Source organism: Perca fluviatilis, chromosome 22, assembly GCF_010015445.1.
Source record: "Perca fluviatilis chromosome 22, GENO_Pfluv_1.0, whole genome shotgun sequence".
NCBI classification, from domain to species: Eukaryota; Metazoa; Chordata; class Actinopteri; order Perciformes; family Percidae; genus Perca; species Perca fluviatilis.
In genome coordinates this window covers 19,668,717-19,689,699 of record NC_053133.1, presented here as the reverse complement: position 1 = coordinate 19,689,699, position 20,983 = coordinate 19,668,717, and the positions used below count along the sequence as shown (strand labels likewise).

Here is a 20,983-nt window from a genome sequence, read left to right as displayed (position 1 = left end):
TTTCTGCTTTATTACAACTCACGGTTTAAAGTTATAATAACATAACCACATTTATAGTGGAGATAGTGTGGGTGCTTGGGTACAGCCACCCCAGGGCCCCATGCAAAATAGGGGTCCCTCTAAAGCCTATGATCTTGCGTCACTTGGGCTAGTGAAGTGACACACTGCAAATTAATAGCTCAAGGAAGCCTATTACTGCTCATAGTCTAATGCTGCAATACTCCAGCTCTTCTTATCAAACATAACAGTCACTTAACTCATGGTTACAAATGTAAACCAGCACAACAATGACAATTACCAGGCAACAAAACACTACATTCAAGCACACGTTTAATAAAGCGAATTCAAACAAACAATTCAGCAAAAATTGCAAACTTTTCAGCAAATTTTAACACAACTCTATTTACCGCCTTGCATCATGGGAATTGACCAGCCAATGAACCAATTGCACCTGACTGCAGTATGTAGATTGGGGTTGGGCTAAATGTGGTGGGGCTGTTTGACTTTTGAAAAGTACTTTTCAAGTACATTTCAATATGAGAAGAGTGAAATGCCAAATTCACAATTCACAAGCCTTTGACAGGTACTCCCTCCCACTACCCGTGCTTTGTTGTTTGCCACAACACTTGTTATATTTTAGTAGAAATTTGCATAGGCTACATCACTTATCTGCGGTGTATATTAAATTTATTCTGTCCATGCTTTAACTATGCTGTGAAGACAGGTTATTTTAAAATCGAAAGGCAACCATTTTTTGTTGCAACACACACACTTTTTTTTTCAACTGATAACTTACATACCCAAGTTCAATCAACACATACATATCTGATAAAAAATTTAAATAGTGGACCCAATGAATAAATGCAAGTTTAACTTTCAAAAACTCATAACGTTGAGTTCAAAATCCAAAACTTGTATAAGCGTGTTCAGTTAAAAATAAGAAATAAGTGGACATAACTAAATGGGTCTGTACTTTTTTACAGTGTATTATTGCTGTATTCTTGCAGAGAGTTAGATAAGAAGATTGATACCACATGTAATTATGAAGCTTTGGCCAGCAGCTGACTATCTTAGCTCAGCATAAAGATTTGAAAACAAATTGGAAACAGCTAGCCTGGCTCTGTCCAAAGGGTAACAACATCTGCCTAACAGTACCTCTAAAGTTCACAAATCAACAGCTTATATTATGTTACAGTAGTTTAATCTGTGCAAAAACTGACAAACAAGTTTTACGCTAAGCTAATCGGCTGCTGGTTGTAGCTTAATATTTAACGGAGCATAGAGAATAGCAAACAAACTAGATACAATATTAATTATTGAGCTTTAGAAGTTCTGGAAGGCAGTTTTTTCTAATCAAATTCTCAGGAAGAAAGTAAATAATAGCATTTTTGATGCTAACTATTCCTTTAAGGGCACAACCAAATAGGTTGGAAACCAATGCAGCTTTCATCTAATGGATGCAGCAGTTGTTTGCACTGGCACTGCTAAAATCTCCAGCGTTGTTCTGCAGCTGACCCTGACCTCTGACCTTTCTATGAGAGAGGGGAAGCAAAAATAAACCTTTGCAAACAGTTTTAAACTGATCGAGCAGAAATTTACAGAAAATTACAGAAAACCCATTAAAATGCTCAGTGTTCCCCTGTCAAGGCACCATTCGTAATCCACCTACTGACATTAGAGGGGTGACTAGTGACCCATTAAGATAACATTAGGTTGTAATAATTACCTTGGATTTCTAATGCCTGAGAAAAGTCAATGAGCTGTTAGTGAAGTATAAGTAAATTTCAGAACGCACAAGTAATAGACTGAACATTAACCAACTGCAGAGTCTAAATTTAGGCTTAGAAAATCTCTATTTGCCCAATGATGGGTAATGTGTAATGACTGACTTGGAATTATAACAAGACTATTACATACAGAATACGCCAGGTTACGTTGAGTCCTCTATGCTCGAACTAAACAAACTCACCTTGAATGAATACAGATATTCCATCTCTCACACACACACACACACACACACACACACACACACACACACACACACACACACACACACACACACACACACACACACACACACACACACACACACACACACACACACACACACACACACACACACACACACACACGTGTGCTGCTGCTGCTGCCTAAAAGATAACTATATTTGCTTTTCCATTGTCAAAAAGTAAAAGCCAGAAATGTCCACCAATTTTATGAAGACAACCTGTTTCCCATTTCAGTTAGCACTTCTCACGTGACCAGGGCAGATCTCTGGGGTAGGAAGAGGACATTACTCAGTTTCCCAACATTAGCCCTTAAAAATCCAAAAAGGATTATCTGAACTCTCCCTGACCATACACACGCACACACATTGTTAAAGAGATAATAATTAACTTGGTAGAGTTGGAGCCAAGAGACCAACCAATAACTGCTAAGGCACTGTCATACAGCAAACACTTTTATCTTTAGTGAGCTTCTTGGTCATCAGGTTGTAAGCTGGTGAGTCTTATAGTCAAGTCATATTGTAGTCCACAATCTCGATATGTTTTATAGCAGTTAACTGTCCTACAGGCTATAAATGGCAATGAAGACAAGTTAATTCTGAACAGGCTTGGCAGAATATTTTATACATATCTATACTGTATATCTAAGGATGTCATTCAACACATTCTGCAAGAAAAATTTGCGATCAAGGTGGCCAAAGTTAAAAATAAAATGGCCTCATATCTTTGCGTCATATTCTACAAGAGGATAGGCCTAGTAATCTTTACAGCGTCTGTTTTTTAAATCTTGTTTAAAGACAATGTCTTGTGCAATGTATACCAGAGGTCCCCAGCCAGTGATTCGCAAAAGGATTTGCCACTGGGCTGCGAGGAAACGATATGATTCGGCAAAAATAAAACCTAAATAATAATAAACCTAACATTACATAGGCTAAAATATATAATGTATATAATCTCACACACACACACACCCACACCCACACACACACACACTAACTTCATGGAAACGGGATAAATGATGTCTGTGGCTTGCACAGTATTGGCATTACTGAAGGCTAGCTTTAGCCTTGCGCTGTCTCCTGGGAATTCAGTTGTAGCAGGAAAAGGTAAACAGTAGAGTGCAGAACAGAGCTTAGTGTGTGAAGAGTGAAGAGCGGAGTTGTTCACAAGGGAAGAAGCTTGGAGTAACTTAACTATGGAGAATATAGCAGATATACAACACACAGAAGAGTCTTTCGAGTTTGATGGTTTTCATACCTGCAAGCTCAGGGCTGAAAAAGGTGACACATCTCTTCTCATTTTAACCGTGTTTACTCCAGCTGCTAGCTAACGGTAGGCTAACGTTACCTGCTGCCAAGTGTAGTGTTAACTAGCGTCCCGTGCGGCGATGTTTCAGTTCCCTCCAATGTCCGTTTAGGAGCATCAGACAGAAGAGCAGGCATTTAGTGGCACCTAAATAAGGCACCGAAATCCGCGTTGCTATTTGGTCCGGTAGCTACCGGTCGTTAAGGCACCGGTGCCGTATTAGCACCGGGTCTCGGACCCCTCAATTACCTATTTTTGAGGGGAAAATAAACTAAATTTTTTCGCCGCGAAGGCATGACCTGTCCTCTGAATTTAAACAATGTCTGAGTTGAAAACGCATCTTGTTGTCACGCAAGGGCCCTGTACATGTTGCACAGACATTTTAATTGCATTTTGTGTCTGTTAAGAGGCACAAAGGCGCTCTAAAACTTGCCCCGACAACTGTCGTTTTAGCTCAGTGGAAGCTCATAGGAGGTAGCTGCAGCAACTCCAGTTTGCAAGGACCGATTCAGTTTGGGGTTTTTTTCCAATCGAAAGTACTCGCGTATCTATAGCAAACAAGATTAACGTAAAAATTGGCCTGGAATTCTCCTTTAAGTGTCATATATCCACTTCCACCTCCTAAATACCATTCTATGCTGGAAGAGCGGGATTCGATTTCAAACTTGGACAGCATGTATATTGTTAATGTCCAGATTGCATGCGGGTAGATGTAGTGGTTATCAGCATGGTCACAGTTGTGCAACACTGGAAAAGGAAGCAGCTGACAGCACGCTGACAAAAATGCAAAGCTAAGGGAAAGTAAGCATTTCCTACATTGGTGTTGCAGTGAAGAACATACAGCTCGGGTGCTGCCAAATTAATACCCCGAGTCTAAAGGGCAGTTTGAACTCAAGAATGTGTTCTTTCAGTCAGAAACGATCTCTCAAAAGTAGAATAAAAAAGGTAAACCTCATCAGAAGTCGGTCAGAAGTCGCCTCTATGGTTACCGAGTGGAAAATGTCTTCTTTTTTGCTCCCACTGCGCTATAAACATCATTATTTCCACTCACCTACACATTCAACTGACAGCTCAGTGAACTCTCTTCAATTTGGGCTCTTGAAAGCCATTCTGGGAAACTTAGAAATCCTTAACTCATGAGAACACTAGAAAGGTTGAGAAAGGTTGGTAAATCAGTAAAAAAAAAAAAAAAAAAGATGCAATCCTTATAATTCTTGGAATGCCATCGAACATAATAATTTCTGGAATTCACCAACCGTCGCAAACTGATGACATCTAACTACAGCGATTTTTCCTTTAAGCTTGTGATATTTTCTGCTGCAGCATCTTAATCATTTTAAGATTAACTTGTTGAGAACCTCCCGTTTGGGGAATGCAGCTTTCTTTGGCTGCTGACCAGCTGCCCTCTGGGCAGCATATTTATCACATCAATCCCCCCAAGCAGCCATTAAATCACGTTTTTCATATGTGTCGATATTACTTTAGTGTTTTCAACGATGGCAACCCATCGACTTAAAGAAAAGAGGAAGTAAATGTTTTCCTTTGTTGAACTGTTAAATTCTCCAGTGCTCGAATGAAAAGGGACAATTCAACAGGAGCAGCTCGCTGTGCAGCTCTGAAGTGTTTCTTAACGGTTCTGAATATTTTTAATTTTTGCAGTCAGAAGTATGGTATGTTGCCAGGGAATTGGCTCTAGGATGTGACTAGATTTGTACACAAATAGCTCTGGAGGGAACAACACTGTCCAAAATATACACACTCTGATGCCAGAGAGGACTGAGGGAGCTGATGCAGCATAAATCCAGCACAGGGAGAATATGAACTCAAGTAGAGGAAAGTTACATGCTAAATCGCTCATGTCTCATGCATGAAAAGACAATAAACTGCTAATTGTGAGCGTCATCTCCTCCTGAGCAGCATTTAACCAGGTTTGTCACCAGGGTCGCCAACTCTGCCTCGTGTGTTTTATCATGTGGCTGACAACGCTGGAGACTGACCTGACGGGGCAGACTGAGGCCTTTCTGTTTGTGGTTGTGTGAACTTACACTGTGAATAACCGATGCCACGGCATCGGTTATCTGGTTGGGAGCGCTGGGGTTGCTCATGGCTCCACAGTGGAGTCGCTGCTGGAGAGGCTTTGGGAAGCGGTTTTGGATCGGTGCGGCTTTAGCCCTTCTCTTTCTCACTGGGACTCAGACAGCTTTTGGGCAGCATAACCTGGAGACCGATACAGAACCGAGGGTTAGCACAGATGAAGCTTGAGATTTATAACATTAAGGCAAACAATGCTGCTAAAATACTGCAGCTGTGGGCCAGTAATCACAGAATATGAAGTGCAGGCAGAAAGTATAATGGCAGTGGTGTGTTTTTAAATCGTTTTGGCTCTTTACTCCGACACATTAGATTTGAAATTAAACCATTAGTATGAAGTTGAAGTGCTGATTTGACATTCATATTGGATGAGCAGTGCACAAATTGAAACCCTTCTAATGCATCACCTTCCAATTTTAGGACATTTCAGCAGAAATAGGATTCCAAAACAGACAAAAACTTATTAGAGGCAAAACAGAGGATGGTTCCATCACCTAACCTACATGTAGATTCAACTGAGGATGTGTTTCACTGCTGAAAACCAGGCTGAAGGCAAAAGGTTCCCAAATAAGTGAAGATTGCTGCAGCACAGGGCTGGTAAAGCATCACCAGCAATGAAGTGATTGCTGATATCTATGGGTCAAAGACATCCGTCATTGAAAAACATTCGCAACCAAATATTAAATATGAAGATTACATTGTTGAGATTATGTTAAATTACTTTTTTCAGCCATGCTTCCAGCTCTGTGAGGCTTCACTTATACTCACAATGACAATGCTAATGTGCACTTTAACCTCATAAAGTGCTGACTTTCTTGCATGTGCTGAAGTGCAAAGCAACATGCTTCACTGGAGGGCTACACTAAGGAGTAATCAACAGTTTCAGGATTTCCTGGAAGCCCCTTAAGTACCTTTGAGTCCCCAAACCCACTTTAGAAACACAGATGGCCTAAACTGAATGGCGTTTTTACCATGACATTATGATGGCCACAGTGGTAGAATATACCAACATGCTTTTACAAATAGGGACACCTCATCTTTTTTCATTTCGATAATTCTTGATTGTAAGCCATGCAGCACTTCCTCACCGTCATTCAAGGTTATTAACCATAACAGTCAGATAAGAACAAGATAACGCAGTGCTACCATGCAGAGGACTCCGATAAGCGGCGGCACGAGCCTCAGCCAATCTCCACCCGTCATTCTTGCGTTGCCATTGTATGACATACAACCGCAGAAATCCAAAAGTAATCAGAATTCATTCGGCCATTTTCATAGCTGATAAATCGTTTCAGTCATTATTCTTTTTATAAAAAGTGCCAAAAATTCTGTGTTTCAGGCTGTCAAATGTGCTGGTTTTCTTTCTCTATGATTTAGCATTACGAAAATTTTTACTTGAGCCCTAATTCTTTATATAATTAACCTTTATGTTAGGCTGCAAAGATCAACTGATTGGTAAAGTCCAAATGGTGGATGATGTATTGCCAATATCTAAATTAATTAAAGCAAACAAAACATTTTTTTATATTTTTTTATATACTAGGAACCCAGGTAGTCCTCATCACCTTAAGACTTCTGAAAAAATCATCTCACTAGCACAATTGTTAACAGAACAGCGGTTTTCTTTTAGTCTAAAAGCAGAGGCGGGCCCTCTTTTGGTTCACTTTCCAGTGTCAGTTAGAAATCATGTTCTGGCTCTACGACAGTAGCTATCAAAGAAACGATAAGCCTTCCTGCTGCCCAACTACAATCACGTCAATGACCTTGTTGACGTCGAGGGATTTCTGACAGGTCCATTTCATTTAGCACAATCAATGACAAGAGATTAAAAGCAGTGCAGAAGCATTTAGGTGCTGGACAGTGAGCTGTGTGGATTGAAGAGGACATCACCTGCCAAAGAGACCCGAGACACAGAGCAGACTACACAAAGTTTTGGCAACACTTTTGGTTTGCTCTGCCAAAATAGTAATCACTGCACCAAATGTTAATTACATCCCAGCAGCTGTTCTATTCAGAACAACAACTTTAACTAGTTTGAGACATTGTAATCTGTGCAGTGGTGGCGATAAAGGAGTCTATTGGAGTTAGAGCCTGTGTGCGTTTTAAGATTACTTTCTCAGTAAACCTAGACCCCACCACTGTGGAAGAGGCAGGGCTGGCTACACAGGGATAAAGTTACAGAACCCTGGGATCCTGAGCAAAAAGCATGGGAACCGGCTTATCTACCTCAGGGCATGGCTGTAATAATACAGATTATAATAATGATCAGAAGCAGAAAGCAATAATGTCTTGGTAAGAAAAAAATGGTCCTCAATGATTGAACTGTTCTTGTCTGCAATCAGGTACAATCAGGCAGAGGATCTGATAAAAAAAAGTAACTGGTTGTCCCTTATGTAACAACCAAAATTACAAAAAGGACATGGATGAATGCTGACAGTGCAAGAGGAAGAGAGGACAAGATGCTCTGTGTTTCCTCTGGAAGAAGTTCATCATGTCTTCCCAGATTCATCCAGAAGCGCAGTACCTTGCAAACTCTTCCTAAAAGAAGGCAATGAGTGTGTACATTTTTTTTCCCACTTTTCAATGCAAGATTTAGCCACAGCTTCAAATGTGTGCACACAAGGCTTTGGGAAAACTATGCTTCTGGGAGGAAGTAAGTATGAAAACAGGAAGGTAAGGAGGAGCTGTAAACGTATAAAAAAAAAAAAACAGAAACAGGGCACTTTGGGATTCTTTCTAGTGTATATAATGTCAGACTTTAGAAATAATTAACTGAAAAACCATGTGTATGCTTGGACCAGACCTGTATTACAAAAATAATCTGGGTTAGTACAAAATGTCTTAATGTCTACCCTGTGACATTATAGGTTAACTCAACTTGTCACAGCATAGCAAACTGTCATCTTCATCTATCCCTCCTACAGAGAGCAGAGTATACATTCAGGCCATGTAGAAAGTAACAACCAACTACAGTTGTCCCGTTTCTGTTTAAATTACAGATGGATCTGGCATATGGGCTTAACATGTGGCAATTTTTAGTTATCAGGTCTGAAAAAAACTCTTTTAAATTATGCCTTTCAGAAACTATGAACAAGCTTCTCTGTAAATAGACCAAAACACATCACATCTTTAACAGCTGATAGTGAGACACCTGCTATTTACAGTTTCTGAAATAACATTGCAATGATTCTGAGCAACTAACTTTTCCTTTAACTAAACCGATCCAGTAATAAATTTATCTGATTATCATTATACAGTAAGCTTGGCATTTGCGTCATACCATAAGGTGATAACTCAAGAGCATGGGTTTGACTTTTTTTCGGTCATTATTAAGATCTGTAATATGCACTTAGTGGTGACTCACCTCCTCCACAGAGTGCAAATATACCTGACAACGTCTCTTTGGTATGTTGAAAGTTTCCAGTATTGATAAAAACACGTCTTTCTTTCAAAATCTGAGAAGTTTGGTATTTTGATACTCTGCAGGACTTTCTAAAAGAAAGGAACTATTACAAGCTACAGACACTCAGATATTTCGAGGAGAGAGCTGCATTAGGAGCCGAGAGAAGTGATGAGTCAGCACACCAATCATCTCAAAAGCAACTACCAAAAGAGCAAAAGAGTTTTTCACTCTAAGCCAAAACCTGTATTTTCGAAAATATTTGTTTTGTTCTTTAACATCTTTCACTGTAATCTCATGTGACCTTCAATGTTAAAGATAGACAAAAATGTAAAATAAAAATCTTTGCCTTCTCAAAATGACATTACGGGGTGAGACAGTCAGACAACGGGACAGAGGTTACGAGCCAGACTCGTACTCACGACACAAGCCCACATGCGTCTTAACCCAGTGATCTGCCAGGGCACCCGGCCGGGCCCGGCTTCAAACAGGCAGCTTGGAACGCGAGTGTCGACCACAGACTGCATGCCGATCTACAAATTCTATCAAAAAGAGCATATTTAAAGAACAGTTCAATAAAATACACAAACTGCAAATAAAAATGCCTGTGCAGAAATAGCAGTTTGATCAGTGTCCAGACCTCAACCAGCACACAGGCCTGTACTTTAAAAACAGGACAATGACAGGGAGGAAAGTGGTTTTAAGGTTTCATTAGAGAACTGGGCTTACAAAAAAACAAGACAGAGTGTGTTTCATTTGCTTCCTTTTAGCAGAAAACCCATGTTATTTTTTTTTTATGAAACACTGATTGTGTTTCAAGTGACGTGACGATTATTCGTGGCCTTAATGTTTTATCTGACACACTGAACACACGCATGCAAGATCTGATGTTAAAAAGAAAAAAATGTGTGATAAACAGAAATGGGTCAGAGAGTGGTTTAAGAAAGCAAAAAGACAAACACTTGCAAGAAAATAAGGTCTATTTTGTGTAGCTATGAATTCTGATTTGACCACAGCATTTAGGAGAGCCCTCACAAAAACATGGCCTTTAAAGGCTCTAATTTAGGATTTAAGAGTGTAAGAGCATGTTTGTGCTACTACAACTCAAGTGGGCACAAAGTGGCTTGTTTAAAGGCCTTTCCCCCCCCCCCGCAATGTAACCTGTGCAGGATTTGTTTACAGCTGTTCATGCTATGGTTGTTCACGCCTGAGATCCTAACGAGAATAATCTTGTTAAGTTTGATTAAACCTGGTTCTGCTCACCTAATTGAGTAATAACCCTTATTAGCAATAATGTAACAGACAATAAATTAAATAGAAAAACAACAAGCAATGTAAAGTGACAGTCTGACAAATAAGACAACTTGAAAATGACAGCTGGGCAAGAAATACAAAAAGAAATCAATGATTGTACTGTACCTTTGTGTGCTCACAGCAGAGAAGCCACCGCAGACATTGTAGAGCAATTCTGAACTCTGCTGTAAAGAGAGACCCGGGGCTGGTCAGAGTGCAGGGCAAAAACAAACAGAGCGGGGAGAGATAGAGAGACAAAAGAAACAGGAGTTAGAGATGTGAAGCCATGAAGATCATGTGCGGTCTCAGCCTCTCGACGAGCTGAGTGCACTCAGCTCTCAGACCAACAGGCACGAAAAGATAGCAGCAGCCTTCCTCCTCAGGATTATGTTTCCTCCTTCAGCCTGCTGACAAGTAGCCATGTGACTCCAGGACCCATTCAACACTGAGTCAGAGGCTGCTGCTCAGACACACAAATATATCTGTCTGTCTGTCTACACACACACACACACACACACACACACACACACACACACACACACACACACACACACACACACACACACACACACACACACACACACACACACACACACACACACACACACACACACACACACTATTGACCTTAATCCTGAGGTGGAAAGTCAACCCTGATGATCAATATCTGTCTTTAACAAACCATAGTAGGGGATTTGCATGTTTTAGAACAGTGGTTCTGGTTCTCCACCAGTTTGGCTTGCGACCTCTTAAAAACAAAGCAATGTCTACTTGCAACTTGTCATCACTCGTTGCAAATGTCTACCAATTGTGACCAGTTCAAGAGGGATTTTCCTCACTTTATTATATATTTTTTTGAATTTTACTAAGGGTACAAAATTAGCACCATCCACCAACCAAATGCTGGTAAAATATGCAGGGAGTTGGGCAGGTAGATTTTCTTCACTCCCCAGCCAGAAAAACAATGCTAATCTAATGACTGGCTGGTAAAATTCAAACATTCACTAGCCATTTGGCTGGTGGACAAAAAAAGCACCATTTTGCAGCCTGATTGTACTTCCTAAAGAAATCCAGTAGGCTAATTCACTAAAAATCAAAGATTAGAGATGACAGAGATGTTATTCTCTGTTTACTGCCCAGGGATTACAGATGAAAATTAGCTTATAGCTAACTCTGGTACTGCTAAGGAGCTGTGCACTGTTCCTGTCAAATAAATAAATACATACATACATTAAAAAAAACTTGAAATACCTAGAATACCTCTAGCAAAAAAAGAAAGGTTTCTATTTCATGGCAATCAATCTGATAGTTATTGATATATTGTGTACCAAATGGACCAAATGTATTGAACAACCAACCGACACTGGCATCCAGAGAGCCAAATCGCAAGCACGACTAAAAATGCATTAAAATATCATAAAGAAAATTGGTTGGAAGTTACAAGGGCCAAAACATGCAAAAACATCGCATGGTCCTTTAATCACATGAGCATTAGATACAGTGTGTCCCATGCAGAGCTAACTACTTCACTACTGTACTTAAGTACTAAAAAGCTGTATCTGTACTGTTCTGGAGTATTATTTTTTTCTCCTACTTCCACTTTTACTTGAGTACATATTTTCGATGAATGAAATACTTTTAGTCCGATACATTTTTTATGTGCTGCATCGTTACCGTTGTGAATTCCTCACGCTACGAAGACTGTAGGTTACGGTTATAGCGTGTGTAGTTACGGCTACGTTAGTTACGGCTACGTTAGTTACGGCTACGTTAGTTACGTACGATAATTAGCTACTTAAGAAATCCCAGAGATCGCGTCGTGTTTCTTTTCATAACGGTTGCGCGTTCAGAAGTCAGAGACGATGTACGTTAGTTAGTAATCTTTCTATTTAGCTGTTGTTGCAGCAGATGAAGCTATTCCAGAGTTGTTTGAGTCTGCAGTGAGTCCTGAATGTTAACCGTTTGACCCTGTGATGTGAAGCTGCTAGTTTATCTGTACGTTGCTAGCTTGCTAACTTTCCTGTACATCACACGTTACTAGCTAGTGGGTGATACGTTTTTTGGGGCTTTAATCGTTACTGTGCTGGAGAGGATGTTCATTTTACGTTCATGTGATAATTTTACATTTTATTTCAATATTTGTTAATATTTGTTATTTTTAATATAATATATTTAATATTTGTTAATTCCTTTGGCTACAGCCTTGGCTAAACATTTGACATAATATAAACAATATGATATTCAAACTTTTGACTGCTTTCTTTAATAACTAAATAACAGTACTTTTACTTTCAGTACTTGAGTAGTACATTTTAAAATAAACTACTTGCAATACTTAAGTACAAAAAATGTTGAATACTTTAGTACTTCTACTTAAGTGTGGTGCTTAAAGAGCACTTCTACTTCTACTCAAGTCACTTTTTTCATAGAGCACTTGTACTTTTACTCAAGTATGGGTCCCTAGTACTTTATACATGTCTGGTCCCATGTCGAAATAAGGTAGATTACAATTTCTTTCTCAATCTCAAGAGTGACATGAATTCATGTTGCAAGACAATAGGGGACCAGCTGGTAGAGAAAAACTTTCGGCATTACAAGAAACTTTCTTATGGTGGCACATGAAAGGGAGTGCAACAAAAGCCTGGTTAACAACCGCATACAAGAATGACAGCTTTCATTTCAATACAGACTGCAAGACAGGGAGTGAGTCATTATGTCCTGGCTTTCTTTAGAACATTTGCAACTTGACTTCTCATGAAGGGAATTTAAACGTTGCCAAGATGCTTCGGAGCATCTGTAATGTGGTAATAATAAGTAATCGATATTCTGAAATAAACTATGCAACTGATTAGCGACATTGTGTATGTTTCAAGTTCAAAATAAAACTGGTGCACATCAACTCTAGAACTGCATGTTTTTGGGCATGTTTATACATTTGCACAGGATGTTTATTCATTTGTTATGTGTGCATAAAAGTAGTGGGAAAGCAATGACATGTTGCCTAATATGTCCTTAATTATTAACTGGTAATAACCATACATTAGCATTTTAAGTATGTCCATCAGGTTTAATCATTTTTCATTGTTCACCTCGACTACCTGCTTGTACTGGTCAAATATATATCAGTGTTAGGGTAAATTTCCCTAACAATAGACCTACACCTTGGCATGGCACAGGTTTAGTGTATTGGAAATGTGGCAATGGAAAAAAAAAAATGTCATGGAGAAATCAAAACTATTATACAATTAATCCCACCTAAAGTCATAAAAGCCGCCAGATTAATTGTGTTTTGCAGCGAACAAAGAACAGTCCTGTGATCTAAACAAGTTGCTTACCCGTTCGCCAAATAATCAAGCGCTGCATTCCACATCAGCTTATATGAGCCTTAGGGCTAAAGAAATACCCAACCTCAGGAGGAACCTGAGTGTGTGTCCATAATGTGTGTGAGTTATAATTGTTTGTCCCTAGGGATGAGGGATCACTGTGCAGTCACATGCATGTCTTGCGGGGAAAAGAAACATAGTCAAAGCCACAAGCAGCTAAAATTGAAGTCCACTTCAAAGTCTGGGGCTTTCCTCAATCCCAACAGTGTGCTAATAATAGCATTATCCACCGTGGTCAACCATATTAAGAGCCATGACTTCATGCGTGCAACGTCGACTGACAACTTTTTCTTAACCATGACCAACGGACGATATGCTAATTACAAAACTCAACCACAGAATTGTCCTCATTCTTGCAGCGACATTTTAAATTAAGTTTAATATTTTGGCTAAATGTGGTAAAATAAAGCAATGACATACATCCAAAACACCCTGTGTTTCAAACACGTTTTCTCTGCTGAAATAAACCAATAAAAATAACATTTAACAAGAAATATTACACAATAAAATCTCGCCTTCAGTTTTTCTAGTTTTTATACAAAGGGTTAACACAACTCAGAAATTCTCCCTCCAGCTTCCTGTTATTCTTCTCTCCCTTCAAGTCTAAAAGAAGTCTGCTAGGACATATTTCTAGACATAAAGAAAACACAATCAAGTGGTCAACCCAGGACCAAAAGCTTACTTTTTACTTATGTATTCTTATTAATGAGAACTGTGTAGCATGTTAACAGTGACAATTACAAGCAAAAACTGTGAAGCTAAAAACTTGACAGAAACTCACCAGAACACTACTTAGTGCTCTCCCCCGCTCAAGTCTCCTGTGCAGCTTGGTGATGCAAACACCGACCTCGGTGCAGCTGTATACCACTGATAGCTGCCCTGTTTGTGGCTCTCTATGGGGATTTGGCATTGGTTTATGTTGAAGGCTGTGCCCATCCAGCTCCTCTTTCAACATGCAGACGTCTCTACCTCCCTGCTCTGCTCTTCACAGCCCAGCCACACTAACTTCACTCACTTTGGCAGGGTCCAGCACCTCATCATGACTGTGCTAAGTTATGTGCACACAATCACTGGAACACTTCCAGTCTCACATAGCTAACAGCTGCACTGAGGCAATGTATACCCATCTTTATCTCGCTCTGTGTCCCGTCAGAGGCTTTGGCAAGCGGCGGCTGTGCTTACAGCTAAGACAGCACCTGTCTTTGGGGTGAAGAGGGATTGAAGAGGCAACTAAACACTGGCAGTTTATAAAATGCCTGCCCATTGTCCTCTACTCCAGAACAGAAAAAACAATCACCACCCAAGTATTTTTATACCTTGAAGAGGGTTCGAGTGTATTGTAGGAGGTCAATACACATTGTGAAATGGAAATAAATGTCATGTGGAAAATGCCTTACTGCATGCAGACTCAAAATGTCCTTAAGCTCAGAGTAACAAGCTATATCAGTAACTTAGAATATAAAAGGTTTATGCTCAAGAAGGAAACAATAGTTCAAAGAACTATACAAGTCCACTAAGAACTAATGCAACATATCAAGCATAGGCCATAACATCAGGCCAAATTCAAGCGTCACATTTTGTTTATTCTGAATTCCCATTTTGTTTGAGGGTTGGATGTAAAATATTCTACTTTAATGTCGCCTCTCAACATTAATTCATAAAAGACAATAAATCAATAATTTTTCATGTTTGCAGTAAACTAATGAAAGTGTACAAAAAGTAAATCCGGACTTAACTTATCAGCTGATTTAGAGACGTATATCAGTGTATTCTGGACATATGAAAGTCATTTTCAGTGGTGAGGCTGAACCAAAACAGTAAATTGCTCTCGAGCTGCGGGGAACTGCAAAGTGAGGTAATAGTCTGTGGGTGTATCACAATGAGCCCCGCCTCTCACATTACACAAAGCCATGTGATACATTCATAATTTAAAGATATTGATTTGTGCAGCTTTTAAGTCCCAAATATCAATTGCGGTATCAGCCTAATAAATCCCATCAGTTAGACTGTAATTAAAACCGTAAATAAAACACTAAATTGGCACAGAGACTGTACTGATATTTGTTGTAATGCTTTTATTCCTGTAAACTTTGATAAATAATCATGTCTGCAGAGGGTTTACAATTGCATGGTATATCACCGAAAGGAATTATACATCTATCCAAGAGAGACCAAGGCAAATAAAAAAAATAAAAAAGAAAATAAAATAGAAGGGGAATACTAAATATTTGGCCCAAGCCTACTGTATATGCATTACACAACAGTGCTGCCAAATGGACAAAACAGAACCCTCCACTGGACAGTAAGAACTTTTTTTACAGTCATGAGCTACTGGTCCTATTCAGCTCAAGTGTTAGGGTGTGGTACTTCCTGTCAAAACTGCATCCAGGCTGCTCAGGTTGCACCAGCTGGACAAAAGATAAAGCCAGATTCTCACAGAAACACGGTAATTGTGGAGCTTTGACCCGGTGCACTTGCAATAACTGTATTTGCTCTCATGAGAAAGGAATAATCTCCAGGGCTCCCAGAGCTAAAACAAAGGCCTAAAATCTCATACTACGTTCAAATACAAATCAGCCATTTATCAATTTCCTGGGAAACAGAGAGGGGCAAGGATGTCTGACTATGTATTTTGCAGTGTAGTGTATAATGCTGCAAAAGTGACTACAAAGTCCAGAAAGCTTAATGGGGTTTAATGTTAAAAGGATGGTAGCCCAAATTATGTACGTTCCAAGGTGTACTGCCAAAGTGCAAAATAGCAATTACATGCAACTTAGTAGACTCGAGAAGAGCAACAGACAAGCGAGCAAATGATGTGAATCCACAATTTGTAATAGTAAACAGTGTAATAACAGCATTTGGTTTAGCTTAAGACTGATTTTTAGGCCTGATGTGTTTAACAAAACACTGGGTCTGTTTATCTGCGGAGGGGAAGGTAAAATAAACATGAAGAGCCGAGAGGCCATGATAAAAAAAAAAAAAAAAAGAAGCTTTTTATCAACCTCTTTTCCTTTCCTTGTCTTCTGCATGACCAAGCAATCCACGACAGGAATGTAGAGACACTCTGCTCAACTGTTTGTGCTTTGACATTTTTTCTCCAGCAAAACACACCATTGTTGTCACAAATCAGTTAACAATAAGTCAGTTTGACATATTCCACTGAGGCGAAGGAAAACAAATACAAGCTGAGACTGTGATCACACGGATAAGATGGATGTATCTGATATGTTCAAGCACCACGCAGGATTACCGCGACAAAAAGGAAGCCGAACGGTTGCTCTGGAATTTGAGAGTGCAGACTGAACAAAGTCAGATTCACCATAGACAAACCTGTTCAGATTCCGCTATTGTCCAAGGTTCCAGGTTCTTTATTGATCTTGTGCACAACAATAACAGAAATGGTTGTTGACAATGAAAATCTTAGGCCTCGTGTCATGTGCCTCCAACAATGCTCATTAAATAACAAAACCTTCTGGATCGGGATAATGAAGAGTGAATTATTAAGCATCATCATTGCAAAATTGAACCCCTTCAGCGTGATGCAAGACGCAAAAATTAGCAGTTCGCTTTACATTATCCCTTATTTATTATTACACAGCTTGGTTGAATACTCAATTCTGAATGGTTAATCACAGCATTCTAAGGTCTGTTATTTCTGTATAACAGACCGTTGCTAAGTATAACAGAACGTCTCCATGGATGGAATTCTGATCAAAGACTCTGGCGGACCATTTTTAAATCAATAAAATAATTTTCAAATCAATATTTGTGCTCATACTGAATAATGACGGGCTCGCTATACATTATCCCGCTTATTACACAGCTTATTACATGGCTACTCATACAGAGGTTACCCTCTGATAACGCCTGAGTCCCGGTCAGGACGGTTAACTTTACCGTTAGTGAGCATTGCTCTCCGACGGAAGCCAGGTCGCCCCAGTGAGTAGAGCTAACCATGGACAGTGTTTTTCCTTTGGGGGCAAGTCAACCCCCGCCCCGCCCGGCAAATGTTTTACGTATGAAACGGAACTGACACTTCGCTGCAACGCAAACAAATATTTATTATTATATATATATATATATATATATATATATATATATTTATATTATTAGATTTATTTTATTATCTATTAACATCTACAACAGGTCTAGACTTAGAACGGACCCACCACGGTGACGTTTTTGGTGGAGCTGTTCGTTTAATTGTCGACTCGGAAGAAAGCGAATGTTTTGACAATAAACTACATCAACACAACAGTATGTGGAGTTAAACTGGACGGGCCCAGTAACCTCTGAATAGTTCTACTTGTTGTTAAATTGCAATGTGAGCGGCAGCCAACGGGGGGTGCATTATGTCGGCAGGATCATTTAAAAGGCGACCGCGACTAAATTTTTTGTACAGCCCTATTTCTTATACCGTGGTGGCAGAAATTTTGCCATGGTGGGCCGCCACTACAAAATCAACATAGAGGAAACACAGATGGAGCGGACTAATGCACTGTTGCCATTAGCGCTGTTAGCGATCACAGTTTCCTTCACCCTCTCGCTCCCTTTGTGATCTGCTGATCAGTGATATCAGCTCCATACGACTCTGAATATTCATTTCAAAAACATATTCATTGATTTAAAAATGGTTCGCCAGAGACTATGATCAGAACTCCGTCCATGGCAACGGTCTGTTATACCGAAACAGCAGACCGTAGAATGCTGTGATCGACCAATCAGAATCGAGTATAGAACCAAGCCGTGTAATAAGCGAGATAATGTAGAGCAAGCCAGTCATAATTGATAGGAGGACCCCAACAGGGTGATGCAGGAATCAGCCTGACATCCTTACACAGTAACAGAAGGAGCCAAGTTAAATTTCCTCATTAGTTTCTGTTGTGCAAATGAAAAATGCAAGTTGATTTTTTGCCTCAACTGTTTTTACACACAATGTAATATAAGTCCTTGACACTGAATTTGAGAGCAAGATATGCTTGATTATATTATGGATTTGACAGACATGTATCCTTTATTAGCATTACCAGTTCTCTTCTTCTTCCCTGTCAAAACTCTGTCCATCCTGTACTTTACATGTCATATGGCTGTCTCAATAATCCTGTTCACATGAATCTTGATAGCTAGCATAAGAGCACTCGTTTCTCAGATTCATACTGTATAGACCTTTTTCAAAGCAGCAATTTTGACTCACAGCAGGAAAAGCACAGGTGGAACTAATAACACAAACCATGGCTCAGTTCCAGTAATAATTTTACTGCAGCAATTATTGCTATTAGTTTCACTTGTGTTTGACATGTCAAAATGTCTGCTGTAAAAAAGCACACAGCCAAAAAACACTGAATATTTGCTGGTTGCAGTTTCACAAATGAGATGAGTTGCCTGTTTTATACCATTAGGCCTATACATTAAATACTAAAACTAAAATAAAGAACTTTAACAGCAATTTATTTGTGGCTACAACAACTCACAAGATGACACAAGATGACAAATGGCTACAGCAACTCACGAAAGCCATTGGGCTGTAGTGGGCTGAGTTGCTGTAGCCATTTGTCATTATGTGGACATTTTTGTAGCATAATGCTATATTATGCTCCCTCATTAGTGTGCTCCACTTTCATGTTCAAATCTATGGTACAATAGAAGCACAGAACAAAAACCTCAATTGGAGGTCAATGGGTTGAAACATGGGATTTCCTAATGAGAATCCATGGGTTATTATTGAGATAGATTTCATCTTTTGCTGAAACAATTTGCAGATTAATCAATTATTAAATTGACAAAATTAATTTAAAACAATTGTGATAATTGGCATATCTGCTCCTCAAATGTGAGAAGTTATTTTTCTTTGATTTATATAATAATTCATATTTAACTTGCCAATGACAGATCTTTATAATGATGTCACCCAATGACCTGAGAAACAGAAGACGTACTGGTACTACTGCTGTTGTACCAGTGTGCAATGACTAAATAAATGATGAATGAATTACGCTGTCTCCGCACTGCCTTGTTGAAAAGCCTTGTTCAGTTCAAAAAGACACAAGAAAATGTGGACTAACCAACTCTTTAACATGAACATCACATTTCTACAATGTAGCTATTTGTGAGGACTCAGGAGGAGTGACCGCTAGCTTGATAGGATGAGGAACTCCTCGGCTCTAACATTATCATTTACTATCCACCAGTCTGTGAGGAGGATTAAGCCACGACAAAACTACAAAGCCTATAGCACATTAACAGGACTTTCCATCCTCTATTACCTGTGTAACAAGCCGAGGAACAAAGCGAAGTCATCCACCAGCAGCACCAGCAGCGGACACTTGCATGCATGTGTGGCAGTTGGCCTGTCAATGCCGCCTTTCTTCACAGGAAAATAAATCAACAGTCAAGACCCAGTTCTTGACCATCAAAACAACGACAGTTCAAAGCAAAAATGTGTTTTCACAAAGCGAAATCCTTCTGAGGCTGACAACGACTCACACACTGAGGCTTATTAATTCACCGGTCTGCATGGTCACCTCAAACCAACTCTCTCTCAAACACTTGCCCCACCGGCATCAATTCTTCCAACAATTAAAACACTTACATTTCCGGTAGAGGATTCAAAATAAAACCTTTTGTGAAGAGAAAAGCAAAATGCGTACATTTAACACGGCAAAAATGTTATATAATATCCAAGGACGATGATAAATAAAAGATACAAAAACATCACATGACAGGATTATTCTGTTATTGGCTTCTTATTAACACCACTTGAACGCCATTATTTTGAAGCCAACATTAATCAAATTCCGGTTAAACTGTTTCATTTCTGACAACTTGTCGCTATATCCTTGAGACTCAAGTAGCTGCGCCTGCGTAAATGATGATTCATATTTCTGATGAAAGCCTGAGGAGGGCGTCATACCGTTATGATACTTATGATTAAATATTATTTTGTCAGAATTTGTTAACGTACTGAAAACTTGACTATTTGGCATAAATTGAAATGCGGATTTGTATAAATATAGGCTACTGTGTAAGTTTAGCCTACTCAAGTAGCCATTAGATTGTAATTAGTTATTCAATGTTTCTGGGTAACTGTAATGTTTCATCACCCATTACCATAAAATAAATTCTCAGTTAAATTAAAATAGGCCCTATTACAACACTGTATTGACAAAACATCCAAAAAGATCCATTGATTGTATCAGACTCACTGTATCACACGCTCTTCAGCTGATGGAGTTTGCCCAATTGTCATTAAACTGTTGAGAAGAAAAGGAAAGAAGAAATAAAAAACTTTCAGTCTCAACTTTTGAGCGAGATGTCCAGAGAACAACTTTGAGAACTGGAAAAACTACATTTTCTACTGAAGACCACGTGAATGATCAAAGGTTTTGCCAACTTCCTGTTTTCAGGGACATGAATAAAGTTCACCTCTGCTCGTTTATGATCATTACATATAAGCAATTGTGAGCTAGCCAAGAGCCCCCCAAAAGCTCCAGGTTTTTTATCATCTG

The 20,983-nt window shown here is 39.3% G+C and overlaps 1 protein-coding gene across 6 annotated transcripts in view; it reads right to left on the bottom strand.

Moving 5' to 3' along the window:
- slc4a2b (solute carrier family 4 member 2b) overlaps positions 1 to 20,014 on the bottom strand; it is a 47,747-nt gene extending 27,733 nt beyond the window's left edge. For 2 of the 6 annotated variants that reach the window (XM_039789494.1, XM_039789491.1), the window contains exons 1-2: positions 10,222 to 10,490; positions 5,357 to 5,528 (exon numbers count right to left, since the gene is read on the bottom strand). In XM_039789494.1, the coding sequence (XP_039645428.1) occupies positions 5,357 to 5,416 (60 nt within the window). In that variant the 5' untranslated portion in view covers positions 5,417 to 5,528; positions 10,222 to 10,490. Of the gene's footprint in view, positions 1 to 5,356; positions 5,529 to 10,221; positions 10,491 to 14,259; positions 14,459 to 19,741 lie in introns of those variants that run through there. The other 4 variants (XM_039789489.1, XM_039789490.1, XM_039789493.1 and 1 more) reach the window with 4 other exon arrangements.
- Between the last annotated feature and the right edge of the window lie 969 nt (positions 20,015 to 20,983).